Genomic DNA, 27,306 nt, shown 5'->3' on the forward strand with positions numbered 1-27,306 from the left:
GTAGGATACCCTCTATAGCCGTAACAGGATGAGCGGCTTCATTCCATGATACGGATACGGCCCTCGACAGTCACGACATCGGGAGCCAAAGGGGCCAGCTGGCGACTCACGGGAGGCGCAGATCGACATAATGCCCCTCATCGGCTGCTTTCGATCGGCTCTCTCTGCGTGCCCCTCTCCTCTTTGGTCGTCGGTCACACTAGTAGACCGACAATGCTATGTTTAGCAGCCTAAGGCGACGTCTCGCCTTGTCCTTGTCTACCTACAATGGCGTGCGTCGTAGGGGGCGAGAAGGGTGGAAGTACACTTGACATTTTGCGCGCGGAGTCGACTCCGACCCAGCTTCACCAGAAGCAGTGGAGGGGACACCCATACAACGAGAAGTACTATCCTTGATATCCCGTGGGTCCTCAAGACAGGAATTGTGGGAAGGGGAGGCTGAGAAGGAAATATAATAACCGACCAGTCCATTCAATACGTGGACGAAACAGTGGCTGGCGATCTCGGACGCAAGTTGCTCCAGCGGGTGCAAATCGAGCCAGCACCGAATGGATCGATGATGAACTACAGGCGACAGTGTCGGTTAGTGCGGATGCCTGGGTGGGTAAGCTGTGTTGTCAATGTCGTTGGTGGTTGGAGTACGAGCAGGGAAGCCAGAGGCATAGAGGGAAAAATTCGAATTTCCCAAAAAAAGAGTTGGCTAAGTGAGTTGGCCGCCGCGCGCAAAAGTCCCACTTGGTAGGCGGAATATAACACAGGTGGTCGTTCCCTGGATTTTGGGGGGGGGGGACAGAGGGGGGAAACCGGTAGCTGGAGATCTACTCAGTATATGGCGGTCAGTCAGCCTCAGAGTTTACGGAGCGCGGGGGCCAGGCGGCGAGGCTATCCCTGCCTGCCAGAAGGCCACGTTGGAAATCCTTTAACGGCTGATCAACAAACATTTTCCAAATCCAGAGGGCGCAAGGACGGAGGGAAGGCAAACGGCGGGGAGGGAGGAGGTTGGTCAATCTGAAGAAATGCACGATTCCTAGTCTCTAGCGCAGCGTTGATTCAGAAAGTGGCGTTCATCCTGTCGTCTCAAACGCAGGATCGTGTCGATCTCCTCGCTCTTGAGACGAGTGGGAGGGCGGGGTCCCCGACTCTTCAGGTGAGGCCATTCCCAAAAAAAAAAAAAACCCCCCAGGAGCAGGCGCAAGAACTTGGTTTGAGGATGGACAGAGAGCGAGTGAGAAGCAAAGATGGGGAAACAGGCTGCCCTGGGCGGCGCTTGCTGAGCGGTGTGACGGTGAAGAGTGAAGCGGCGGCCCCTCTCCCCAGGCGCGCGGAATTGGGTCTTGTTAATGAATCCTTGGGCAAAACCTGGACGGACGGTGGAAGAGAAACGTCGTTCAGGAGGAGTCTTGTTCCACCCCGCATCGTCGGTCAACCCTGGTCGTTGGACGAGTTCCCATCTTCTAAACGATGCCGTCATCATCGCTCGGTCGACTCTCGTCCCATGGTCAGGGTTGTTGACCGACGACGAGCTTCGCCCAATGGAAGTGCCCCGCCGAAACCGAAGTGGGTCCGGTAGGTATCGCAGGGCGGGCTCCTTGTTGCCTTCCCAATGCACACTCGGTGTTGTGCTCAGAACGGTCGCGGAAGTCCCTCGATCGCATTCTCCACCCTCCGAGATAGCGGTCCCGGGCGCCGGCACCAAAGGTGGTTCTTTGATGCAAAGTGACGGAAAGATATGAGAGATAGAGGGAGAGAGGAGAGAGAGAATCTAAGTGGAAGAGGAATATGGAGAGATCATACGAGGTCAGACCGGTCCAGTCCATTGTATTCCCACATTGTTCCTCCGTAGGGGAGTGTAGTATACGTATTGTGCAGGGTCCGGTTGCACCACAGTCGGCCGAGGTCAAGTCAAGTCGTACACACCAACACAGAGATGCGGTTTGCATATGCGGTGTGGGATATTGCGCGCGCGAGTATGCATGTACGATGAGCGAGGCTTCGTTCGTTCCCCTCCCAAGGACGCCCAGTACAGTCAGCCAGTCAGTCAGTCGTGCGATTGAGCGTGTATAATGTGTCAAACATGAGACCACGGTGTGCGAAGCCTCTCGACGGGCCCCCATTACGGCATGAAGCCACCGTCATTCAGTGTCAGATCACCAGCTCATGATGGTTCTGATGGGCCAACTAGGTTTTGTTGACGTGCGAAAGCGGAGGTTGGCGAATCCTGTACTTGTAGCGCAAGACAGGGTCCAGGGCCCGACAACAGTTCTAAAAGTATGTGATGCAGAGTCAAGCAGTGTGTAGGGGGCGGCCATCCGATCATTGGCGGCGGCTTTTGGCACAGCGAACTTACTTGGTTGGATGATGAGCAACTTGGAACGGTGGCATCGCGAGCATTGGATTTGGTAAGGCTTCGGTATCGGCAGTGGCAGAGATGGTATCCTCTCCTCCTCCAAGGCAACAAAGTGAACTGCCCAGGCAAAGGAAAGGTTAAGCAGGGTATACTCGGTGATGTCTAACGAAAAAATGCGTCATATATGAGCTTCCTTTAGGGTAAAGGAGAAGATAGGAAATGTGCCGTATCCGCAAGACCAAAGAGAGAGAGAAGGGGGAGAGAGAGAGCCCAGTGAGTGCCGTCAGGTTTCGCAATGGACGGAATATGCCAGAGAAACTGACGCCGAAGACGCTTCAACGCGCCTGTTTGCAGCGTAGATAGCAAGCAATGGTGTCCTCGAGTAGTGAAGTGTAGTAGGTATTGTGTGACAGACACGACAGCCGACAAATTGGGTGGTGCGGGAATGGCGTTTAGGTCGCTGCAGCCCACGGCCATCGCCAATCCCCCACGAGATCGAGGGGAAGCTCCAGGGTCCAGATGCCCCTCCTTTTTTTTTTTTTTTTGCGGGTTATGGCTCGTCGTGATTAACAGCAGCGAGACACATCAGCCCGGTCCATGGTTGAAGGGGCTAGGACAACTTGGGAATGGCGTCACTCGCTCGCGGATGGAACGAGGCCCGTCAACCCTGATCCAGAACCAGTGGTTGCATCTGCGATGTCCACCCTTTACAGTCTTACCTGCATGGAACGGAAGAAAAAAAGAGAAGAAAAAAAAAAAAGGGTGCAAGTCTGCAGGAAGAGAGGGGGGAGGGGGGGAAAGACGCAGTTTGCGACGGAGCGGTGAGTGTTCACAGGGCGTATCACCTCCCTCCAAGCCAAACCCTTCCCCCTGTCGAGCCAGCGTCGAGATGTCCAACATTTGAGCATTCCTTGCATACAAGAACGGCTGCGTCCTCGAATCATGTGCCCCCTGTTTGCCAAAGTTCCAGCTCTCGGCGGATTCGGTAGACGGCATTTCTTGATGATCTTCAGGGTTCAAGCAGCGTTGTCTTCTTCCCTGGAATTCGCAATTCAAAACCTTGTTGCGCGAGTAGCGCCACTGTCCAGACTTTCCGTCTTTTGTCGGAGCGGAACATGAACATGGACATGGGAAGTGCGGTGTGTGCCGTATAGGTTCGTAGGTTCGTATGTCTGTAGACTGTAGTCCAGACGAAGCTCTTTCGGATGCTGGATCTTCTTTGCGCCGGCCAACGACCAACAACCACCTACAACAGTCCATGGCCATGCATGCGTCATCCTCCATCCAGTCCAGTCCCATTCTTTTTGGCGCGCTTCTGTCGAGCATCAGCCTCGACGCAGAGAAAAAGCCGTGGCTCCCGCAGCGGCCATTAGCAAGTAGCGAGGTGGCAGAAATGCAGTAGTGCTGGCGGGCGTCAACGGTGTATAGTATGTTGTAGTAGTGCGTTACCGCCTAAGTTCGTTCCAGTGGCGGCGTTTTGGTTTGTGGGTGGTATGCTGAACTCAGTGACATGACATGTCGTTGGGATTCCCATGAAAGTCGACACGTCAAAGTTGCAAGTTGCGAAATTCGGTCACTCATGGGCAGCCTCCCTCTCCTTCGTCATCCTCATCCGGCGAGATCGACGCATGTTCGGCAGTCACCGCCCAACGATGAGCCTTGACGACAACGACTCAAGGTCAAACGTGGATCGCACAGCTGACCGATCTCTCTTGGATGGCGAGTCAGCGGTCCCCGGTCTCCAGACGTCCAGCCTTGCATGTCCGGCATATCATTGGTGTGCGCGCCGTTCTATGCACTGAGCCATTGAGAGCCACATGCGCGCAGCAGCGCCGCTCGCTCTTGGTAGGCCTTGGCGCCGGGACTGGTTCAAGGCCTCGGGGATTTCGGTCGTCGACCGTCAGCTCCCATTGTTGTCGGCTTGGTCCAATAGAACAACATCCATCCATCTTGTTCCTTTGCACCCGGGCGGCGTCCGCCATCGAGGTCTGGCCCTTCCGAATGTGAGAATGCGGAGAAATGCCTGACGGTCAAATGATTCCTGCGCCTGCAGGTCAGGTTGCGACCTGGAAGACCGGATGCGCAGGCGGCCTGGTTCGGGTCTGGCCCATGTTTCACTGATATGAGCGACCATGGGGTTGACGGGACGTCGAATGAGGAAACGGCATCTGCCAACCCGCACACCCTCCATCATGTCTTTAGGCCTGAGACGACTGTACACCGCCACCTAGCGACCTCCAACAAGAGCCATCCCTGAGACGAGCATCAAGTGCCTGATGATCGCTTCTCTGGTGCCTGGGTCAATGCAGAGTCGTCCGCGACACCAGAGAATACGTGCCTGACTCGCAATTCGACGATTTCGGCCCTTCCGACCAAATGTCAAGAGACAGAACCGCCAGGCGAGCCGTCGCTCATGCGTGGTGATGGGGGAAGGGGACAGCCGTGAACCAACCCGCCATGAGAGTGTCGCGGCGCGGCGCGGCGCGGCGCAATCCAGCCGCGCCCACAGAATGGACGACTTGACTGTTCGGGCTCTCGCCGGCGCCGATGCTAACCTATCCAAGCGACTGTCGTGATGGAAATTTTTAACCCGGAACAGAGGTCAGCGTTACAACCACCGCGCGAGACATAGAGTCGCAATCATTTTCGTCGGTGCCGCTTGTGTTGATTGCCTCGCGTTTGAATCTGCATCTGGACGACCACTCCGACCACCCTTAGAGAGGCGGTGAGGAGCACCGGCGACATGAAGGCGTAAGGTCGGTGCTGTTGCAAGAATGTGAGAGGTTCGTCAACGCTTGGTGGGATGTAGCATCCAAAGTCTTTAGAAGAGGGCCAGCGCAACATCGACAACGGGTATAGGGCAGAGCGACGGGATAGCGGAAGACGGTGATGAATGAGTAGTCGTCGCCAGTCCACCCGTTCACTTCATTGTGTGTGCATGCTTGTCCGGATACATTAGTCTTGGTGGTGTGGCGTACCCGGGCAGCAGCGACCGAACTTAGCATGTAGCGTCTACTTCGGAGGACAGGTAGACGCACGCACTCGCATTGCCGCTACCACCCGCACGAGATGGCCGGCCATCCACTCCGCCGGCTTACCGATACCGTTACGATAGTCCCGGCTTAGAGGTCTCAAACTGACGCCGTATCGAATTCGATTCGTTGAGGCTGTCGCGGTTCCGAACATGCAGCTATTCGCAAAGTGAGGCGGCCCCTTGACGATGGAGCCTCTCGAGAGTCCACAATGATGAAAGCCGAGCGGTTGTGGTTATGTAACGGCGCGTCAGCACCCTGGCCCCTGGAGACCAACAACGATGAACCGCGACGGAGGGGAATAATGCACGATGATGATGATGGTGATGATGACAGATGAGGAGGAATGGGACAACGAGGTGAAGCGTGACCAGGGGCGGAGAGAGAATGCCCCCGACATATGGCGGCCAGGAGATGATGATCAGGCCTTGGGGTATATACCTACCTACCCCTGTAGGTAGTAGTTGGTGCCGGTAGTGCGTGGAGTATTGAAGCACGACTATAATCTACGCGCGCCTGCCACCATGAAAAAAACTGCATCATAGGAAAAAGAAAGAAACAAAAGGTGCTATTTTCCCACGGGGACGGCGGCATGGTTGATGCGCAGCTGCGCGGCATATTGGAGGAGCGGAGTGGTAGAGGAGGGGGGGAACTCATGATGCATGGTGGTGAGCATGATCAAAGGTGTGGCACTGAATGGGAATAGGCGTTTGTAGCAGTGGGGGGTGATCCCGGGTGGATGAGATGCCTTCCACAAATTTCTCTCTTTCCTTCAAAATGGCGACAGCCGCAGCCAGCGAGCCGAAAGAGAAAGAAAGCTCAACGCGCGCAGGAGAGTGTGGGGATGAAGAAGCCTATAAGTGAGGGTCTGCAGGGATGATAGTGAAGGGTCGAAGGCAGGATGACATGCTATCGGCAGCGACAAGAGGTTCTGGGGTTCTGGTGTCGTTGAGGTCCCAATCAGGAGGTATCGCGGGCCTCGAGCTGGTGGGGATTATGACATAATTGTTGGCCATTGCACTCCCTGGGATGCAGCTTGCCCCCCATCCCTGGCCGGAGAAACTCCGTCCTGATGGGAAACCGCCCTCGATACTCTCTGTTCGCTGTTCCGCTATGTGTGATGTGTCGACTCGTCGCATGCATGTAGCAAAAAAGGTGGGAGGAAACAAGGAGATGGAGAACGAGGAATGGGATGGTAACGATCAACCATATTTCCCAGTCTGTCGTCGCTACATGGAAAAGGGAGGGGGGTTATGGCTTCTCAAGCCGGCGCCGCAATAGGACTCGCGCCTGGGCTGAGATGGGAGATGGAAATCGGAAAACAGCTGGAGGACGACACGATTTGAGAGCTTCTGCAACGGGGTGCGTGAGGGGGGATGGGAGGGGCGATCTCTGGAGTCCGTCGTGGCGCTCGGAGAAGGATAGGCAAGACTATCAAACAGGGGATTGACAGTGTGATGGATTAGTGTTATAAGACATATACCGATACGGGCGGGCATGGAGAGGTAAAGGGCAATCTCGGGGAGGAATGTATGAGGTACGTGTAGGCGCACTTGTCATGCCGTCGGGGCCATTCGTGGAAGTAGCAGCGCGGAGCATGGCTTTGGCCTCTAGGTCGGGTCCGAATGCATGACGGATCTGGGCATCGCGGAGGAAGATCCGTCGTAGCGTGATGGCTGGACGGTTTAGTTGTTTCTCAGATGTTGCTATTTTAGACCGGTAGAGTTTGAGGCGCAACCAAACTGTCTTATCTGAGATAGATTGGCATGAGGAACGTTTCTCAGCCTCGTCCATCTTTTCTTCCCCAGATTTCCCCATCGGCTGGTCCTAGATGTGTAAATGGGTATCGTGGTGGGAAGCATCCAATCTAACATTGGGAAACCAAGAAACAGGTAGATGGAAGACATGGCGGATTATGATTGTGAGGAAAAGAACGGGCAAAGAGCGTCCAAGCCGCCTCAGCGTCTCAACGGTCGGTACCTAGTGTAGGCTATCTCCATACTACTTACACATCCGTCGCCGTCTGTCTCTGTTTCGACCGGGGCCGCCTAGCTGATGTTTGGGTTAAGGCTGCTAGCAGCCTGCATGCACGAGAAGAGAGTTGACGAGACTCGTATACTTGATGCTGAATAACTAGCGGCGGCTGTCGCGAAGAGAAAAGAGGCCATGGATGCACGATGATTGAGGGACCACCTTTGCTTCTCTCCCCGTTGCGGCGGCGGCGGCGGCGGCATAGGCCGTATCAATCGTCAGCGATAGCAGCCGTTGAATATGAGTTTTATGGAGATAGGTTATTGAAGAAGCCCCAGCGCCAGAACCAAGAGAATTGGCAGACACTAACAGGGTCCAACGCTCCTTTCTCCCAAGTGCTGGCTGACAATCCCATGGCTTCCCTGCTTTGCCTGCGCAAAGCTCGTCTGGCGACGCTAAAACTGACGAGCGCTGCGCACGGACATGGCAACGAATCCCAGCCAGTGAGGTTTCTTTGCGCATGAGGGTGAGATGCAGCTTTTGCTCGCTGCTAGGCGCCACCTTGTCAATCGGTGCGCGTACGGGTACCTATCAGCGAAACCAGCCAAGCGAAGCGGAGGGGAGGGGACCTCATGAGGGTCCTTCGGTGGGATGGCTTGCAGGGTGCGATATTGCCCGGGATCCCTTAGCGCAAGACATGGGATGACCGTGCCGGGGCCTTTTAGTGCTGTAGGTACCTATACAGATGCTGCCGGGGTGGAGGGCCCTCAAGTGGACCGACAGGCGAAACAGGCGATCAAAAGACGAGATTGGCCTTCTCCGCCATGATCCAGCGTCGTCGTGACAATCCATGCGCGTTATTGGACGTGCTGAGCCGCTGCAATCTTACCATACTTTGCTTTTACCGTCGCGACTGTGCACTATTGGAGCGGCCTCGAGTCTCAATATCAATGCTGGGAGAGCAATGCGTAACACCGCACTGGTGTGTTCGTACAGTCAGTCGACCGGCGTGTCGCGACCGGCGAGAGACAAAGACTGCTCGGACAAGTGATGCCGCACCGAGGCGCGTCTCCAACCCTCGCTCTGTGTGTGCATGTTGCCGCACCCAGAAGAGGGACGTCAGCGATACCATATCTGGTATTGAAATGGCATCATGCTGCGGCAGATCGCATTGTCGACGTGGAGCTCGTCAATCAGAAGGAGAAGAAAAAAAACATGTCGTAATCAGGTTAATCGCGACGGGCAACGGCATTGCGGTAATGTCCTACGCATAACGAGTCGATGATGCTCGCCGGAATGCGTTATCAACGGCCCTGGGTCTTGCTAGGCCTTTCCTGGCAGATGGCTGCAGTCTTCAGACAACCCCGCGGAGAATAGAGCCGAATGGGTAGGTCAACAACAGGCCTCCTCCATAGATCTTGACCGTCCAACGGGAAATCGTCAACAAAAAACAATGGCTTTCCCTGGTGTAAACAAAAAGGAAGACGAAAACACCATGGCAATTGGCGGTTGGACTGGCTCTCTGGCAGCCCGAGATCCTTGATGCTAGTTCGCATGAATAAGATGAGGTGGAATTGCGCACCAGCCGGACCCGAGGCCGATCGAGTCGGGGTAGCGAATTAGCCTTTGCTCGACGTCGAAATCGCTCCGTTGCGCTGGGCTGCCTACGGCGGACGCTTGCTTACAGTCACACTTACTTTGCCCGGTCATCCCAATGCGCTGGATCCGGACGGAAACACGATGATGTGATTGTCTCGTGTGCTAGGAATGCGACAGGTAGGGAAATCCGAGTGGTCTGTGGGTTAACCTGTGTTGGCAATGCTGAATTCTCTCTGACGAATCCCATAGAGACTGAGTGACAGATGTATGTATACGTCTTCACGAACAGCCAGTAACTATTTTCCTTCTTCATTCTCTCTCTCTCTCTCTCTCGCGCGCGCGCGCCCTGGCTCTGGCCCCCTCGTTGTCTTCGGTGCGTTGCGGCCGGGTGCAGTCCGCCGCTTGTCATACGTTTGGGGCCAAGCGCGCAAGCCCCGTAGGATGACTGGCCGCCCGACCCTCCTCGCACCCTCCTCCACAAGGAGCTCCGAAATCTCGGCGACAAACGGGCTACATCTCGAGGGGGGAGAGCAAGCTTTGTACAGAGTACAGGCACCGCAACTCCTTCGACCTCTCCCACCTTCCGCCATCAGCCGCCGCCAGTTTCAGTGACCACCCAGTGAGTTGTGACCAACACACTTGCAGCGCAAACAACCGTGTGGCTTCGCTGGTGTTCCATTCCTCCTGATGGCGCTCTGTGTCATCTGACTACCCTTTGCCGCACGCCCGCTCGTCGTCGCCTGGGTCAACCAACGATGGCGAGACAAACAACGGCCGAGGTGGCGGAGGAGAGGGGTTGGAAGCGCGACACGATGGCTGTTTTGACTGTTTTGATATGCTGCCACGGAGAATTAGACACATCAGATATGGGACTTTTGGGAGATGATGAGCCGGCCGTGCGGCCAAGTGTTCGACGGATTGGACGCTCCAACGTAGCTATCTTTCTGGAGTCAGGACGGAGAGGTGCGGGTATTTGCCATGTCAATATCCATGACCGGATACGGGACACACGTGCATGTCATCTTAGGGTGCCGTATGTCGCAAGTCGCCGTGGCAGACATGGCCCATGTAGTGTACCTACATGTGTGAAATAGGGGAGCTGGAGGGAAACGGGTTTATCGGGGCGCGGGGGGGGGGTCGGCCGTGGAGATGGCGGCATTCGTGACCAAGTCGAGTCGAGACGACCGGGAACGTCGAGTCGTGACCATGGTCGACTCCCGACTCCTTGAAAAACTGCAGTACTGATCGAGGGAAGGATTGGGGAAGGAAAAAAAAAAAGCGATTGACCAGGGGAAGAAGACCGGGGCTAGAGATCAAACGAAATCAGCCGTCAGATGCACCCTGTCGCCGCATGCTGCGGCTTGCGATGCACGTCTTAAAACCGAAGGTGCAAGTCAAACAAGACGTGCAGTAGCAAGAGGCACAAGAGGCAGCAGGGAAACGATTGTGACGAAGACTGCCAAATAGAGAGAGGCAAACAGAAACACACAGAGTCTGCAGGTGCAGGTGCAAGTGCAGGTGCAGGAGCAGGAAGGGAAGCACCTCACTTGCAGACTGGAGTTGTGGCTAATGGGACGAATCACGATGATGGACAGGAGGCAGGAAAAAATGGCAGGAGCAGGCATCGTGAGTGCTTCCCCTTCTTTTCCTCTCTCTCTCTCTCTCTCTCTCTCTCTCTCTTCTTGGATAGTTAGTCCAGAAGAGGCAGGGAACAAAATACCCTCGTCGACTGAGGAAGGGGAGGGGAGGGGAATCAAGGCAGTTGCAGTCGAAATGGAAAGGCCCATCTCGCATATTCCTCAGATGGCCTGCCGTTTGTTGTGTTGTGTCCGTGGTCCTCATTGCCAGAAGTACCCGATACTTTGCGCCGCTAACCCACTGCTCTGATTTGATTGAGCGACCCGCCGCCAACCGACAGGGATAAACCTCCAGATGCTAATCGCTCTGCTTCTCTCTACAAGCGAACGAGCTTCCTCCTCTCACTACTCTTATTCTTTTCGCTTCTTCTCCTGTCACCTACCATCGCCGACATGACAACCGAGGGTCGTCCCCCCTCTCTCCTGGCCCGCCTGTCTCTCGTCTCGCTGCCGCCGCTGGTGAACCCTCCTTGACGCTTCTTGTGGAAGGGTGCAGGGTCGACTAGACGGATCCATGGATGCCAGGGTGTCCAAGAGCAGCTGGGATAATGCTAGTCTAGGGGTGTCAGGGTTGTGCTTCACTGCTTCTTCTCGAATATCATCCACCCTGGAGTGGGCCGCCGGCCTGTCGATATTCAAGTCCAGGGTGTCCGTCCAGGTGCAGGGTCACCCGTCAGGGAAGGCTGGCTACTGGTCTCTCTGTTCGTTGCATCTGGTGGATTTGATGGCGTGGATATAGGTGGGTTGATTGACTGAGGTGTGGGTGTGGGTGTGGGTGTGAGTGTGGCATGGGTACGTACTACGTAGGTATTCCACAGACAGACTCAGCAAGAAGGAGAGACAGAGGAGAGGAGAGGGGAGGTTGAGCGAGAAGGAGGTGTGCAGAGTGAGGGTTGGAGGTACAGCACCACCACCGGGGCACCGCCAGCAACCGCCAGCACGAGCACCACCACCACCAGCCAGTCGGACAGGACAGGCAAGGCAGGTTGGCGACCATTTGTTATTATTAAACCCGGACCCCGTCCGACCACCCCCCCTTCCATCTAAGAAAGACCCTTCTCGGTTTCCCTCACACTCCTTTTTCTCTGTGTCGTGCAGAGTTGTCGTGAGGAGTTTGGAAATAGCTTCCTCGACCTCGAATCACCCCCTTCCGAGTCCTTCCTCCGTCGTCCTTTCCTCCTCTTCTCCCGACCGTTCCTTTTCGATCCCGTCTCTTTCGCCCGCCCGAGGAGCGTTGCGAAACAAAACAAGAGGAAGAGAATCGCCGCCGTCGCCGAGCCATCTCTTATCTCGGCCTCTCTACCCACGCCAAAAGGTGAGTGCTCTCCGTTCGGCCGTGCCGTTGTTTGTCTTCACGAGAACCACGACACGAAAAAACTCGGTTCTACGCTTCATCATCACCGTCTTTTGCTTTTTGCCCAGCTTGTTGCCTCGCTCTTGTGACTCCTCACCATCCTGCCTGCTTATCACCTCGCCTCGTTCTTGCGGGATGAGGGGAATTCCTGTCTCGCACCTCACCACAGCGTTTGCTATCTCGCTGTCGACCGTCACATTTTCCTCTGCCCTGTGTTTGTCTGTACTGTCACTCTTCATCAACCTCGGCCGTCCCGTCTTTTCTCAAGTTGCCGACACACCTTCACATTCTCCTCGTTGTCGCCGGCGGCTTGTACTACACCCCCCCTCAAATTCCTGTCTTGTGAGACAAGAAGACGCCTGCAGCATCTGCAACGGGATACATCACTCGTGGCCCCTCTCACGAGTCTCCTCACTCATCCCGGCTGTGCTGCCCGGCGAAGTGTCGTGACGGCAATTATCCCCCTTTTGCAAGACCTCTTCCCTCAGACTTTCTGACTCTCATCTGCTTCCAACACGTTCGGCCACGCACCAACTACATACTAATCCTAGTTGTACAGGCTGCGGTACAACCGGTCACAACTGCACCCCATCGTCCGACCTACCTGCGGAATCTGGTACTAGAGTCGAGAAGAACCGCCTTGGACCATATTTAACGTCCAAACTCGTCCTTCTCTTCCCCCCTTCCCAACCCTCAGATACCCTATACCCTGTACTTTCCCTGCCCTCGATGCGTCCTTGATCATGGACTCGGAAGACGGGGAGTTGTTCGTAAAGGTACGTTGATTCGGTTGATATCTCTCTTTTGCCATCCCTCTCTGGTTGTGCTAACATGACCTCTGCAGCAACTGGCCAGCTTCGTGCGCACGCACGAAAAGGCTCTCGCCAACGCTTTGCAATTCCGAAGACAGGCAGCATCTCGCCATGGCTCCTCTCAGAGCGTTAGCTCCATCCCCACGCCCCAGTCCCCCGTGGTCCCCGAACGGCCTTCGACTTCGGCCTCGACCTCAAACGGCCTCGCATCCGCCCTGTCTCTCGGCTCTCTGAGCTTTACCACACATAACGTAAAGTCGGCAAAGCTGGCCTTGACGCCACACCATCTGTTTTACCTACTGTCTCGATTCGAAGAACTCGCCATTCCTGTTGGCCCCATGAAGATCCGTCTCGAGAACCTCCACGATAGCTCTACCTCAGCCAACTACGTTTCCTTTTTGAGCAACACCCAACGATCCCGAAGCCGAGGCTCTGATGTTGGGTCCATACACTCCGTGTCTAGCGTCCGGAGCGTCATGTCGGGCATGTCTGCTCTCTGGACAAGCTTCGGCATCGGTGCCAGCATTTCAGCTGCGCGAACGGAGCGACAAAAAGCCGCAATACAGGCCGACCTGAAATATCTCTACTCGGCGTTCACCAAGATACCCTGCCTGAAACTTGCCCCCGACTGGCGCGCTCGATTAATCCGCGGCTACGAAGAGTTCCCGTTCGATTCCGCTGTCCCGTTGTATGTCTTCAAGAACGTGCAAGCCCTTGAAGTGAACAGCATCGACTTCAGACAATTTTTTGGCTGGGATCGCTTGGCCGAGCAGCTGAGATCGCTGACGCTCAAGCGCGCCGGCGTTGAGGACCCCGCCGATATCCTTATTGACATCGTGCTCGACGACATGGATAAGAGACGTAGAAGAACTTCGAAGCAGCAATCTTCGCCAACTACACCCTGGCCCGCCAGCTCTAGCCCTCGCAGGAGTCCCGTTATCCCGCACGCTGATCTTCACAAGTCGACCTCGGTGCCGGGTTCTCCAGACCCTCGAAACTCAATCGGCGACTTGGGTATTGGTTCTTTGAACACACATGACCACGCCGTTGATGAGACAGCTGGTGAAGGCAGGCGGCCATCCCTGGCAAGAGCCGAAACGTTCGAAGCCATGTCGCCGCCCAAGGGAACAAGACCGCGCAGCAACTCGCCAACTCGTCCCGCTAGCTCTCGCAATCCCTCGCACATGAGAGGAGGACACAAGGTTCGCCGCTCTGGTTCGGGTAGCTCGCACTCGAGCCTATCGGACTCATGGCACCACAGTCGTGCCGGGAGCTCCTCGAACCTACTAAACATGGGGGCTTTGCCAGCGTCGAAGTGGCGATTCTTGAAGCACCTCAGTTTGGCCGACAACTCCATGACCTCGATTCCCGCTACGAGCTTGGTGCCCCTTGCAAACACACTTCACTCCCTGGACTTGTCGTCAAACCTGTTTACTCAGATTCCCGACAGTCTGGCCACCCTTACCGCACTTCGCGCACTCAACCTCTCGCACTGCATGATTGACGGGCTCCACTCCCTGACGCGCAACCCCCTCCCGGCCATCTCGGCTCTCAACCTCCGAGCAAACCGGTTGCAATCAATCGCCGGCATCGAGAAGTTATATCCCCTGGAGCGGCTGGACCTACGAGACAATCGCTTGTCGGACCCCTTGGAGCTTGCTAGATTGACTGGCATTCCTGACATCCGGGAGATCTGGGTTGAGGGTAACCCCTTCACCCGCACTCACAAGGACTACCGCATCACCATATTCAACCTCTTCCGCAAAACTCCGGGCTACACTGAGGACATTGTCATCGACAATAGTGGCCCCACCTACTCGGAGAGGAGATACCTGGTGGAACGTACACCGATCCCTGCCGCCGTGCCGGTAGTCAAACCCACTCCCACTAACATCCCAGCTGTTGATGTCAGTAAGCCAGCCATCATCTACGACATCCCGAAGGAGCCCTCTGTTCTACGCAAGGAACGGCCGATACCCAAGGCTGTCACTAGCGAGGTTAACACCAGTTCTACCCGCCGCCGAAAGACACCAAAGAGGCGGATCGTGGATCTCTCGACCACAGATGCATCCGCAACTGTGACACCCGGTCTCATTTCGGTCCCCCACGGTGACGTCAAGGCTCTCGCAGTAGATGCCACGGCTACTGCAGCGAGTTCAGAAATGCATTACCGCATCTCTCAGGCCCCCGAAACCCCTACTCTGCCCTCGGTGATGCTCTCTGAAAGTCGGAAACCCAACTCCCAACCCGAGGTGCCCCGCATCGACACCAGCGTGGTTCCCGAGCTTCTACCCATCTATACAACCCGTGAGACCCCGCCAGACTCTCAGGACTGGGACGTCAGCGGGGAGATGTACCGCCGGAAAATCGAAGCGTTGCGGGACAAGGTTGGAAATGGCTACCTTAGTGTGCTCAGTGAGGAGGGCTGGGATCCCTCCCGCCCGCCAACATACTCGGTGCCAGATTTCAGCCCAGCCTCGACTGTTCGGCCTAGTCCTACTACCCCTCGGACTACTTCACACCACCCTCCGGCTATCCACAGTGGCCGCACCCTTGGCTAAAAAAGAAAAGAAAAAAAAGGAGTCCGACTTTACACATGATACCCTTCATGATACCCCACCCCCCTCTCGAGGTTCGATTCTATCGTTGGGCTGCCTTTTCGAATTCTGCTTCTGCTGCATTGCATCCTGCATTGCCACGAGCATGGACATTCAATTCACGTCCACACCATTGTGTTATTGGTCATTTGTTTTCAGCATGGCAGGGCATAGCGTACGAGGCGTTCCGGTTTTTGGTGGTTATCTGGATTTCAGTTGCCACATCTTGCTTTGCACGGATTGCACCGCCCGAGGTGGTAGAAAGCCACAGTAGATCTTGTCGCTTCCTGTCCGTTTTGGTTTCTTGGCGCGACCTCGACGAGGTCTCTCTTGGGCATCACAGGGATGGGAGGGGTAAAAAAGCGAGTGACATTGGGGGTGCACGCTTCGTCGTCTTCTCTTCTCTTCTCAAGACATGTCTTTTTTGTTCTTTTTTTTTTTTTTTTTTTTTGCACATGTTGCGGATCAGGGCCTGGCGTTGGTGGAAACATATCTCGAGTGCCCTTTACCGTCTTTGTATCATGGGGCACGAAAACTTTCCCGCATGAGTTTGCGTTGTGTGGTTCTTGATGTTGTTTTTTGGTACGTTAGATGAACACTTGTCTGAGGGACAAGCTGGTGGTCAACCTCTAATACATGATGCAATGCATATTTGACTGGACTCTCTCTATTCACTGTGCACTCACTATGAAGTTTATACGAAGTCCTCTTGTCGTTCGAACTCTGTCCGGTTTAACTGACCGGCTCGAGGCCATTTCTATGCCGAAATCCCGATCTTGCAGATGGGCTGCTGGGTTGGCCTAAGGGTCCCGGGAGGAAATTGACCAGCTGACCACTGGCTCCAGACTGCTTTTGATAGTGATGGGCTTTTGACAAGCTATCCCATGTATATACATCAACAGAAACTGCAGACAACTGATGTGGTTCGCGCCTTGCTCTCCGTACGGTTCCATGCTTGAGTGGGCTGGCTACTGGCTGTACTGTGATGAGCCACTGTTCCCTACTCGGAGGAGAGGGCTCCTCCATGCATAGCTTCAAGCCTCACGGTCCTTAGACCTCTTTACTGTTATCCCCTCTTCCCTTCCCGTGTTTATTGGAAGACAACCGAGCTTTGGGGGACGAATGTGTAGCGAGTCGATAGGGACGGGCGGTGTTGCGGCAGGTCATCCTGGCAGGTGGGTTAATACCGCTTGACCCGATTCCCTTCGGATGAAATGATATTACGCATTTTCTTTATTCTGTCCACTAGTTCTCATATCGAGACCGCATTCTGGGAAGGGGTTCTTTGATGTACTCGACTCCAGGCTTTGCTCGCATGTAAGAAATACGTAAACCGTGCCCATTCTTGCGTGTTTTTCCTCTTCTATACTCTATAGGAGACGGTTAAACGCCCGCGCAAGTGTGAGTTATCTGAGCAGTCAATCTTTCCGTCGCAAGCCAGCGCAGAAGGTATATATGAATGGGATGCGCTCCTAGAGGAGTCGTGGGCTTTGCATCATTGAAGAACCCCAAACCTCAGAGCAAGCGAGACGGGCAATGTCAAAGGGAAAATGGAAAAGTGAAGTCAGGGATCAATGATGTAGTTAGAATTCCTTCCACATGTACGAACGCTGACGGAGAAGATCTCCACCACAGTGTTGACAGGCTGTACCGACTCGACTGACCGAGCAGTGACCATGTTCCAAAAGGCGCGCTTGTAAGTGAAGTGGAGGAAGGTAAACAAGCCTTTAGGTGACGACGCAACAACGTCAACAACACATATTCTCTCTGCTCTCATCTTTGCGAGGAACACCACTACAAAAACAAGCCACACGCACACATCGTTTGATTCTGGTGTTCGGGTTTTCCAAAAGCTCGGCCCATATCCGAAGACATGGGCCTACGAAAATCCCAGGAGGCTCTTACCAGCCTCAGGTGTAACGATGCAAGGATTTTACTGTGAGATTCGAACTCACGACCCGTGGCCTGGGACGTTCAGAAATAGACTCATGAATGAGTGCCTAGTAATCCCATTGAGCCACGGGCCTTGGTGACAATATTATCTGTCGTTGGGGGCTATATACTGTCGAACAGCGAAGGTCGGGAGTTTGGAAAAGTAGGGTAGAGATCAGGCAGTAAGAGGAAGGAGGCCCAGGACGGCGGCATGGCAGATACCCTACATTCTCACATACACAAATATATGCATTGACCAGCTGGTCACGAGAAAATCGCTATGTGCATTCGGCCATCAACAACAACCGAGCCAAGAGAAACAATCGAGTTTGGCAAGCTCAACAGGGGATCAACATGAGACCTGGCCAAAAATGCGGCTCGCTCAGGGTCTCATCACAAAGAGATAAAAAAGCCCAAAAACATCATCTCGAAGCAAAGATTGGTCGGGTGTCTCTGTGGGGGTGGGCTTCAAAGTACACGAGGAGGCAACTGAAACTGAAGAGTAGACACAATTGGTCGAAGGTTGACGAGGGTACCAGCCTTTGGGCTGTTGAACCGACTGGGTAGATTTACCAGGGGCCACCAAAGCCGCTGGTTAACAGGAAAACATTTTCCGTGCTGTGTGGACACTAGATTGACATGGACGGGTCAACAGCGGAGAGGGGCAGCACTCTCCGCCCACAAACGCTTGGCCGGCGAGGAAATCAAGGGCTTGAAGGTGTCGTCTGGGAAAGAACGGGAAAAGATGTGCGAAGATCGTGTAGTACAGTCGTACTGCGTCAACATCGCCCGCGGTCAGAATGATGGCAGCACAGTTACCGGCTGTAAGTCGAGAGGGTGAAACCTTGGAGTGAAAATGGCTTCGCGGGCCACGATCCCCAAAACGCACCAGGCTAGATCTTTGACCGCAAATTGCCCAGCTAGTCGGGACCCTGAATGACAGTTTGGCAGACAGGGTGGCCATGTGGTGGTGGATTAACGGTGTCCGATTGAGGAGGGGCGGCAAGGTCGCGACTTGGCCGCCTTGAGAAAGGGTACGGAATTGTGGGGATACAAACGGGGTTTGGGCGTGATGACATCAATATCGGTCGCAAGCAAGTCTGGATGGCTGAGGGTGTTCGGGGAAGAAGACTTTCATCCGTGCTGGCATGCGACGGAGCTCTGATTGGGCCGTGTATAAGAAGGGCGTGAACATTAGTCTTGTGCTGATGCGACGAGTCTCAGTCGTGGCGCAACCCAAGCAAAGTCCGACGACAACAGTAATACGTCTTGCTCTGCCGCGATGTCCAACAAGTCTCCCGATCGAGCCTGGTCGATGGAAAATGACCCGCTTGTTGCATCCAGACCTGTGGATACATCAGATCGGTGATTGGTTGGTTCGTTGGTTTCCTATCTTCCATCTTTCTGAAGGTTCGTCGCGACGCCTCCATACAGTCATTTGTCCATATAGTTAGTGCTTAATGGAGAATTGTAAAGAAAAGCGGCAAGGAGAGAGATTTTCTCATTGCCACTCCTATGTGCGTACAGACATAGTGGCCAAGAAATGAGGATGCAATGACGAGATGGTCGTAGGAGGAATGACTTGCAGACGAGGTGGCTGTCGACAAGGGACTATGGCCCTGCCCAAAGTGCCAATACAATCTGATAAAAAGATACAGATGGACGAAGGAGTGCGTCCAATGAATGGTCACGGGGAAGGTGCCAGTGCGGAGGTGGATAAGGGTGCGGCTTCCCACCTAAAGCACGAAGCGAACCCCATTCACACCCCCTGCCTCACATCAGTGGATGACTAATAGCGCGTTGCCCCTGCGGCCGACAATGGCATCTGGGTCCGTGCGTTTCAACTTCACGCGTTCTCTGTTTTTCGCAGGAGCAACTCGGAGCCGCACGTTCGACGTCACTTCGTCTCCTGATGTCCTTCCCAACTCGAATCCAGACCAGTATTACTCTCGCTTTCACACTATAACCTTGTTGCGTGTCGGAGATACGTGCGCGGTACCGTTTCGCCAATGCCCCGCCCCTCCCCTCAGCCGCATCACGACTCCGCGCGCCACTTCCTCCCAACGCGGTGATTCATGACACAGTCTCCCCAAACCCATCAAAAAGACACGAAATCTACGACAAGAGTATCGTCAAACATGCCCTCGAAACCTTCCACGCCGCACCGAGCTGCCACCGGCCGCAAACGAGGGCGTCCCCCGGGCACCACGAATGCCGCTCGCATCGCGCGCGAGGTCGGCGATTCCCCCGCACCACCGTCCGGTCGATCAACGCGCGACCACGCTACTCCCTCGGCAGCGCCGCAGACCGAACCGCCACCTAAGAGGAGGAGATACATACCCGGCGGCGCTGGCGGCGGTGGTCGCTTCATCGATGACGATGGGACCCAGACGCCAATGACAGTGCGCAGACAGCCGAGAGAGCCGCGCAGTGTATCTGCCATAGTCCCGAGACGAGAAAGAAGTGCAAGACTACGAACCGCTATCGATCGAGACGATATGGAATTTAGTTCAGCTGCCGCCGTTGCCGCGGCCGTCGCCGAGAACGAAGGCTACAAGCCCAGGGAGGAGCGAGGCTGGGAAGAGTTCCATCCAAAGCTCGATATCGATGCCACATTTATGATTTTTCGTTCCGAAGAAGTGGATGGGATCTCTCTTCCCGTCGTTAAATCCCCTCCCAGAACACCGGCTGCAGCTCGGCCCTCGACGCCGATGAACGGCTCGAACACGCCTCTGAGGGAAATGAACCCGTCTTCGACCGGCAACACCCCAGTCCCAACTACAAACTCATACTTTGCGCTTCCCCTTGTCGGAAGCGAATCGCCGCAGAAACGCCGGACAAGACCGCCACGCGAGTCCGTATCATTTCTTCACCGAGACCTGGCTCCGGTATCAACGCCGCGGGTACCTCAAGTCCTGCCGATTCGTAACCAAACACCAAAGGAGCGTCTTGACCTCAAGGCGCCTTCTTACCGTCGGTCAGATCAGGTGGAACAGTTCGAGAGCAAGAGCTTCGGCCAGGCGAGATACGTCGACAAGTCGATGATGAATGTGGGCTACCAAGAGACCGACCGCTACATTCAACCCGAAAGCACGCTCATCAAGGCCGCGGAACCTAATCTGGAAGAAGATCTTGAACTGGCTGTTGTCAAGGCCGATGGCGATACAGTCCCACCTTCCGGCACCAACGTAGGACGTGTCGAGTACGACATGGATGAGCAGGATGATCAATGGCTGGAGGTGTACAACAAGGAGCAGCGCAAGAGCAACGAGCTCGAACCAATTACACGAGAAGTGTTCGAAATTGCCATTACCAAGATCGAAAAAGAATGGCATGCGTTGGAGAAGCGGATACCGAAACCAAACCCCAAACCTCCACAGACCCATCGGCCACGGTCGAGTTCGGCAGCAGCGGTGAATGGCGAGCCCCAGGTCGGAGAGGAACAAGACAGCAAATGCGCAATTTGCGACGATGGTGACTGCGAAAACACCAACGCGATCGTCTTCTGCGACGGTTGCGATCTTGCAGTGCATCAGGAGTGCTACGGTGTGCCTTTCATACCCGAAGGACAGTGGTTGTGTAGAAAATGTCAGCTTATCGGGCGTGGCGTTCCAGTGAGACCTCCCTACTACTCTCGTAGGCTCTGACAGTATCGCTGACCATACATCTCCAGACATGCATCTTCTGCCCCAACACAGATGGAGCCTTTAAGCAGACCAACTCTTCAAAATGGGCCCATCTTCTCTGCGCGATGTGGATTCCCGAGGTCTCTCTGGGAAATGCCACATTCATGGAACCAGTCATGGACGTGGAGAAGGTACCCAAAACACGCTGGAAGCTGAGTTGCTACATCTGCAACCAGAAGATGGGTGCCTGCATCCAATGCAGCAACAAGTCTTGTTACCAGGCCTTCCACGTAACCTGTGCGCGGCGGTCCAGGCTTTTCCTCAAGATGAAGAACAGCCATGGAGCCCTCGCGGTTCTTGACAGCAACACGGTGCTCAAGGCTTTCTGCGACAAGCATTGCCCGCCAGATTATGCCAAGGACAACGGTGTGGCCCAGGCAGCGCGGGAAGCTAAGAAATTCTACAAGCGGGCAATGAAGGGACGCATCTGGGCGGACAGTCAGGCAACTGCGCACGCCTTGGCTGCCAACCACCGCCATGCATTGACAGAGCACCCGCCTGATGAAAGCCAGATGACGGGGGCCAAATTTGCTTCATATGTGGGCGGTGACAAAAAGAAGGGGCAGCCTGGGAAGCAGATTTGGAAGTTGCCTTCCGGTGCCCCCATCATTCCCCAGGCCGTCTTCGACATTGTCGAGCAAGCGCTGTCTCGGTTCCCATTCCGTAAACGCAAAGACTTTGTTGGCGAGGCATGCCGTTATTGGACGCTGAAGCGCGAGGCTCGTCGTGGCGCGGCGCTCCTCAAGCGGTTGCAACTGCAGATGGAGACTTTCTCGTCGATGGAACTGACAAGGCGGAACTTTGCGCAAATGGGACCGTCTGGGAAGTCTCGGCTTGCACGGCGCGTTGAGTTCGCAGAAATGTTGCTCAAGGACCTCTGGGAACTCAAACTCCTCTCGGAAAGCGTCGTGGAGCGAGAACAAGAGAAACTCGATGCAGCAGAGCTTGAGCAAGAGTTTGTGGACACCTGCTACTTTCCGATTGCTAAGCTTCTCGTGCCAGTGATCGAGAAGGCGATATTGTTGGTTCTTCCGCCCGCCCCATCGATTGCGTTTGCTAACTATGTCTCTAGCCTTGACAAGCACATCTTCAAAGAAGGCCTCGTGGGGCTTCAGGAGAAGCTCGAGCGCCGATTTTACACCAACATCCTTGTCTTCACTCATGATCTCTGTGAAGTAATTAACGTGGGCATCAACACAGAGCCTCAGCATATCGAGGGCGCTTCTCAGGGTGCTGTTCTATCGCCTGTCAAGCAGAATTTTCATGATCCAAGACAACGGAAGGCACTCGGAAAACGAATATTGAAGGCTGTGCAGCCGCAGCTCGAAGCGGCCCTGAGGACGGAAGCTGAGATCACCCACAAGCCATACGACACGCTGGCCAAAGAGTTCGAAGGCATGCTTGAAGCCAGCATCGAGTTCCGGCAGCCGTCGATCACAGTCTCTTGTACGGAAGAAAACACCGAACCCAGCCAGGACACTATCATGGTGGATGCCGCCAACGAGCAGATCACCGTGGCCAACGATGAGGGCGCACAAGCCGAAGAGGAACCGACCGCTCCTGGTGACGAGATGGATGTGGATGCCGAAGGAGAAGACGACGATGAGGGGAATATTGAAGTCAACACCTCGACTCTTGAGAAGCCTGGCGACGTGCATTCATCAAGCTCCTCTATTGCCGGGCACGAGGGTAACGGCAAGGCAGCAGTGAAGACGGAAAGTCCACTGGCCTCCGTGCAGCCCTCCGACACACCGCCCGAAACTGACGGCTACGTTACCGTCACCAGACCAACGCAACCTGCCCCTCCAACGCCCCCGCAGTCTAACGGCAGCCTGGGTAACGAGTCCACGGACCCGTTGTCCGAAGGCGGTGTCCCCTGGTACTTTTCAGACTTCAAGCCCAAGGGCACCACTGTTGTGGAGGAACAGTGGACGGGTCGTGAAGCGATTCGCAGTTTGAGCGAGGACCTCACCGACATGGACGACCAGGAGCTCGAGGGCCTCGCCTTCGACGTCGAGGACAGCACCATTACGGCATCGCCCACCGTCAACGACGAGATTGTGGCGGACACTATTGTCAGCAAGGCCCAAACCAGCACCAAGGTGCGTAAACGCACGAGTGCTCGATCGTCGACCAGAAGGAGATGAATAAGCGCAAGTCTTCACTCTTGTGCTATTCCTCTCGAGGCAGGGAGGGCCTACATGTGTGACGAATGCGCAATTTTTTCATGAGACTGTACTTGTACAACCCCCCCCCCTATTGGGAATACCTGTGTATTTTATATTCCTCAACGCCTCCGCGATACGATTCCCTTTTCAACCTACTTTCACGCACTTTCTTCTTAACCTTTAACTACCGCGCGTCTACTACAACGATCCCTTCTACCACTACGACGACGATTACTTCTCCTTCTTTGTGATACTGAATGGTGGATACAAGGCGTTCATCAGGATTGAAAGGGGGGGGGGTCACTCCAGATCACGGCTTCAAGGGCGTTTTGGGAAATAGGGGAACTGTGAAGGGTATTACCAAACACACGAGGGAGATCAGGTTCCAGCTAGTTCGAGGTATTATAGCTACGGGAAACGAACGCGTGCTGCTCTGGTTTCTTTCCTTATTCATTACTTGATTTCCGGGACGCTCATGTCCCGTCTCTTACAGCACTCATTCCTCTCCCGACGTGTATGTGAGAGAGAGAGAGAGAGAGATTGTGTTTATGTGTGATTGATCGAAGAGATAATGCGAAAGTGTCATAGTTCGAATGTGTGCACAAGAAACATGTTAGTTGTCCCGACTGCAAATCGAGTGACAGAATGCTTGGCTCCTGTGACGTTGATAGGTGGGCTGTGTGTCGCCTGTCGCCGGTTTGTGTCCATCTGGGCCATATTAGTTCGCTCTTGCTCGCGTCGCAAGTTTCGAGTAATGATACCACCCACACACGCGTACTTCCCGGTTCCCGTCAGGTGTACGAAACTCACATGCGCGGTGTTTGTCGGTTCAGCCCTGTCACGGGTGCGTGTTTGCGTGATTGGCAATGTCCATGATCAGCAGCGGCTTCGGATCAAAAGCAGCAGTGTGGCGACGGCTGTTTGTGTTGACTCTCGGAGAGCGGGCTGCGAGAGGGTCTCCTTGCTATGGTCATCGAGACTGTCTCGACTGTTGGCTGTGTACAACACAAGCAGATTTCCACTCCGGGGCATCAAAAGCATTTAGTCAAGAAACGACGACGCCTAAGAAAAAGCCAATTAGAAGCTCATTCAGTAGCATTCAGGTAACAAAGGCCAAGATTTGCATGGTTTTAAACATGATAGAGTTCTGAGGTACAAACTGTTCTGGCTGCCCGGTCACACCAAAATTCATGGGAGGGGCACTAAAGATGCGCTGCCACGTCGCTCAGTCTGTCGTGGAGGGGGGTAACGGTGAGTAGTGGGCTGCCAGACGCTCTCGACTTGGAACCAAATGCCCGCAGCCTGAAGATGTTGAGTGTGGGACGGGACGTCGCGGGGCAGTCATGTGATGCGCTTCCCGAAAAGATGGGGGTCCGACGGCATGGGAGATGGGGAATGCGAGTGTCTGGTTCTGGTTGACGGATGATCATTGGACGCTCGCCGTCAAGGTCGGGCAAGAGCGGTCCAGTCGCCGCCGCCAGTGGGGGGAGATCACATCGGGTTGGCCGGGGACGGAAAGCCAGAGTTCCCACCCGATCCCCAAACATCGGCGCGAATTGGATCCCTGGGACACCAAACGCCTGATGTGTCTGGGCCACTTCTCCCCTTGGCCCCTCCCCCACCCACCCTTGTTGTACTCTCGTCGGCGGTGGGCGGTGCTATCATGACAGCATTTTGGTGGAGGGGCAGGCACCCAGGCCGAGGACCCTTCGGTACCGGCCCCCGGGCGGGCAGAGTGAAGAAGAGTCAGGAGTCGTTGGGCGAGCCTAGACTGGGAAATCTGAAAGAAGCAGTACCGCTGTGCTGCACGACATGACCCTGACGCACCCCTCTCACACACACACACACACACACACACACACACACACACATGGTGTACATCGTCCCGCGGACGCAGGCAGGCTTCCAGGCAGACAGACACATGACTGGCGTAGCTGGCCTCGTTCTCCCGTGTCCATCGGCTCTGTCGCCGTTGTTTTCGCAACTGGCGTTTCCGCCCGTCCACTCGGTTCCTGGTTTCCAAGTCGGTCGTGCGGTGGATTCAGACCTCGTCTCGTACACCTCACTGGAGGGGAAAGGGATGGGACGTCCCGAATGTTCTGAAGGATCGGTTGAAGTATGTGCAAGGTAACAAACAGGCTGGCTGGTCCTACTGCTAACTGGCCACGCAAAGACTTTGAAGGGGGGAGGGGGTTGGCGACATCCCTCTTACCTATGAGTGGCCGCGCAAAGCCTCGCCCTGACCGCTTCAAGTCTCGGTCGCCAAAACCTAGAGCGCATTGGTGACTCTGGTCAGAAACGCCACCGTCAGCCTTTGGTTGGTAACTAGGTGCTAGGCAAGGCTCTGGACGATGGGACGAATAGGCTTCGAGCCGGAGGGAGGGATAGGGCGGTTTAGCCCATCTTAGCACGTCGATAGCCCTCGTCTGATCAAAATCCTGCTTGACTGGCAAGTAGTAAGCTGCAACCACCAACCTGACCAGGCTTATTAATACCAATTTTTGTTTTGTTTTGACTTTTCTTTCTGGGTGCCTCGAGTCGAGTCGAGTCGTTTCATTCAAAGGCTTCCCCGAACTCGCGGCCTGGACTTTCACCCGGGATATATTGTCCATAACCATGCAACTCGGCCAGCAACTTTGGGTTCGCCTGTGGAGTCACAATCTACTTTTTGCCAAAGCCAAGGCCTGCCTGTCTCTGAACTTGGCGTTTCCCCAGAGACGCTGGGGGAAGTCAGAGTCGGCCTCAAGTCTTGGGTTTTGCGAGGAAAAGGAAAACTACGTCTTGTACGGACATGGATTGTGTCCATCCAGCTGATCTCCGTGACCCTTCCAAGCTGACCGTGCCACGCGGGGAAGCTCTCGGAGAGGAATCTCTCTTGGCATTGGTTAGACCGTTGGGTTTCTGTAGCTGAGGACCTGGACACGTGCCGTTGATATGGAAAGTTTTGGATGCCGTCCTTAGCCCCCAGAAACTTGGACTGGCGCATGCTCGAAGGTAAACATGCACCCAATGTCTTGGCACTGAACAGTGAGGAGATATGGTGCAACTATCTATGAGTCGCTGTCGTCGCCTGCAACGCAAATAGAGTTGGTTTCTCTGCAAGAAACGCAAGACACGAATCCACTCACCCCAGCGGCCAGGCGTTGCATTGAGCGAGTGGCTTCAGATGAATGCGGTGAAAGGTGGCCTCGGAGAAAAGCTTGACTTGGGGTAGGCGCTAAATACAATGCCCGACAGAGTCTCTCGGAGGAGACTTCGGGGTCGGACCCTGACGAGCCGGACGACTCGAGCTAGGTGGGACACCTGCTTGACGAGTGTTGATCGCTGCTTTCTCGTCGGTCTCGTTCGGGTCCAACTCGAACCGACTATAACGTGTGCAACGTCGTCGGCTGGCAAGAGAGAGCTTGGAAATCCAGGTTGCTACCAAGCGCTGATGGGTCTTCTCCAGATGTCATCAAATGCCATGGAGTCAAGCCGAAGAGGGCTCAAGGAAGCGAGCAGCGGTTCGGCAAAGCTGCTGCTACTACACGACGGAGAGGAGAGCCGGGGTTCAGTTGGGAGGATCTAACAAAGCTCGTGCCAAGATGTATGGAAGGCAAAGCTCAAGAGGCTTCCATGCTGAGCGCCTGCTCAAGCCACGGAGGAAGACAGCGAAGCGGGATGTGGGAGACCAGCAACAGCTACAGCTACAACTACCGGACCAAGAGTTGGCTTGCATGGGACTTGGAGGCATATCGAAAGGCCGAGCTGTCAACCGACCTGGCCAGGAACACCACGCGTGTGGCTGCGAACACGCAGACTCAACAGCAATCTCATTCTTCCAGCCCAACGCCAACTTGCACGGGCTGCAATCTCAATTTTCTGTACCCGGATTCTATTTGCAAGGGAGGAGGAAACAATGCAGGCAAATACAAGAAAACAGATTTGTAGGGACAGAGGCCCAAAGTCAACAGTAACTATACTCAGCAGGTACCACGTCATCTTGAAGGGGGGGAGAGGCTGAGTCTACGGGGTGGACGGGGGCGGCTGATATTCGACGGGAGGTGGAAGCCCGTCATGATACAAGTTTAGCAACAGCTCCAGCGACGGGCCCCGTCCGCAACCGTCGCCCGATGCTCCCGCTATAACGTGCTGACACCTTGAACTCTCGGTTTCCCAAGCCCCAGGAGCG

General features: G+C 54.9%; 7 protein-coding genes across 7 annotated transcripts; 4 read left to right on the forward strand and 3 right to left on the reverse strand.

Moving 5' to 3' along the window:
- Window positions 1-6,503: 6,503 nt before the first annotated feature.
- On the reverse strand, window positions 6,504-7,197 carry CDEST_00960 (uncharacterized protein; the record flags this gene model as incomplete). Its single annotated transcript, XM_062917119.1, has 2 exons — window positions 6,504-6,769; window positions 6,863-7,197. The coding sequence occupies 2 exons, from the start codon at window positions 7,195-7,197 to the stop codon at window positions 6,631-6,633; spliced, it is 474 nt and encodes a 157-aa protein (XP_062773170.1). The 3' UTR covers window positions 6,504-6,630.
- A 4,457-nt stretch (window positions 7,198-11,654) lies between these two features.
- CDEST_00961 (Putative leucine-rich repeat domain superfamily) lies at window positions 11,655-15,331 on the forward strand. Its single transcript, XM_062917120.1, has 3 exons — window positions 11,655-11,901; window positions 12,500-12,716; window positions 12,785-15,331. Exons 2-3 carry the CDS (start codon window positions 12,684-12,686, stop codon window positions 15,311-15,313), a joined length of 2,562 nt encoding a protein of 853 aa, XP_062773171.1. The 5' UTR covers window positions 11,655-11,901; window positions 12,500-12,683; the 3' UTR covers window positions 15,314-15,331.
- Window position 15,332: 1 nt separating this feature from the next.
- On the forward strand, window positions 15,333-15,966 carry CDEST_00962 (uncharacterized protein). Its single transcript, XM_062917121.1, has one exon. The coding sequence runs from the start codon at window positions 15,349-15,351 to the stop codon at window positions 15,895-15,897; it is 549 nt and encodes a 182-aa protein (XP_062773172.1). The 5' UTR covers window positions 15,333-15,348; the 3' UTR covers window positions 15,898-15,966.
- A 947-nt stretch (window positions 15,967-16,913) lies between these two features.
- CDEST_00963 (uncharacterized protein) lies at window positions 16,914-17,126 on the reverse strand (the record flags this gene model as incomplete). The annotated part of the gene is made up of 1 exon (XM_062917122.1): window positions 16,914-17,126. The coding sequence occupies one exon, from the start codon at window positions 17,124-17,126 to the stop codon at window positions 16,914-16,916; it is 213 nt and encodes a 70-aa protein (XP_062773173.1).
- A 1,943-nt stretch (window positions 17,127-19,069) lies between these two features.
- On the forward strand, window positions 19,070-23,924 carry CDEST_00964 (Putative Zinc finger, PHD-type, Zinc finger, FYVE/PHD-type, Zinc finger, RING/FYVE/PHD-type). The gene is made up of 3 exons (XM_062917123.1): window positions 19,070-20,895; window positions 20,955-21,988; window positions 22,040-23,924. The coding sequence occupies exons 1-3, from the start codon at window positions 19,357-19,359 to the stop codon at window positions 23,112-23,114; spliced, it is 3,648 nt and encodes a 1,215-aa protein (XP_062773174.1). The 5' UTR covers window positions 19,070-19,356; the 3' UTR covers window positions 23,115-23,924.
- A 1-nt stretch (window position 23,925) lies between these two features.
- CDEST_00965 (uncharacterized protein) lies at window positions 23,926-24,370 on the reverse strand. Its single transcript, XM_062917124.1, has one exon. It carries the CDS (start codon window positions 24,174-24,176, stop codon window positions 24,012-24,014), a length of 165 nt encoding a protein of 54 aa, XP_062773175.1. The 5' UTR covers window positions 24,177-24,370; the 3' UTR covers window positions 23,926-24,011.
- A 415-nt stretch (window positions 24,371-24,785) lies between these two features.
- CDEST_00966 (uncharacterized protein) lies at window positions 24,786-25,271 on the forward strand. The gene has a single exon (XM_062917125.1). The coding sequence runs from the start codon at window positions 25,006-25,008 to the stop codon at window positions 25,264-25,266; it is 261 nt and encodes an 86-aa protein (XP_062773176.1). The 5' UTR covers window positions 24,786-25,005; the 3' UTR covers window positions 25,267-25,271.
- The last annotated feature ends 2,035 nt before the right edge of the window (window positions 25,272-27,306 follow it).

The sequence above is a fragment of the Colletotrichum destructivum genome, chromosome 1 (assembly GCF_034447905.1).
Source record: "Colletotrichum destructivum chromosome 1, complete sequence".
NCBI classification, from domain to species: domain Eukaryota; kingdom Fungi; phylum Ascomycota; class Sordariomycetes; order Glomerellales; family Glomerellaceae; genus Colletotrichum; species Colletotrichum destructivum.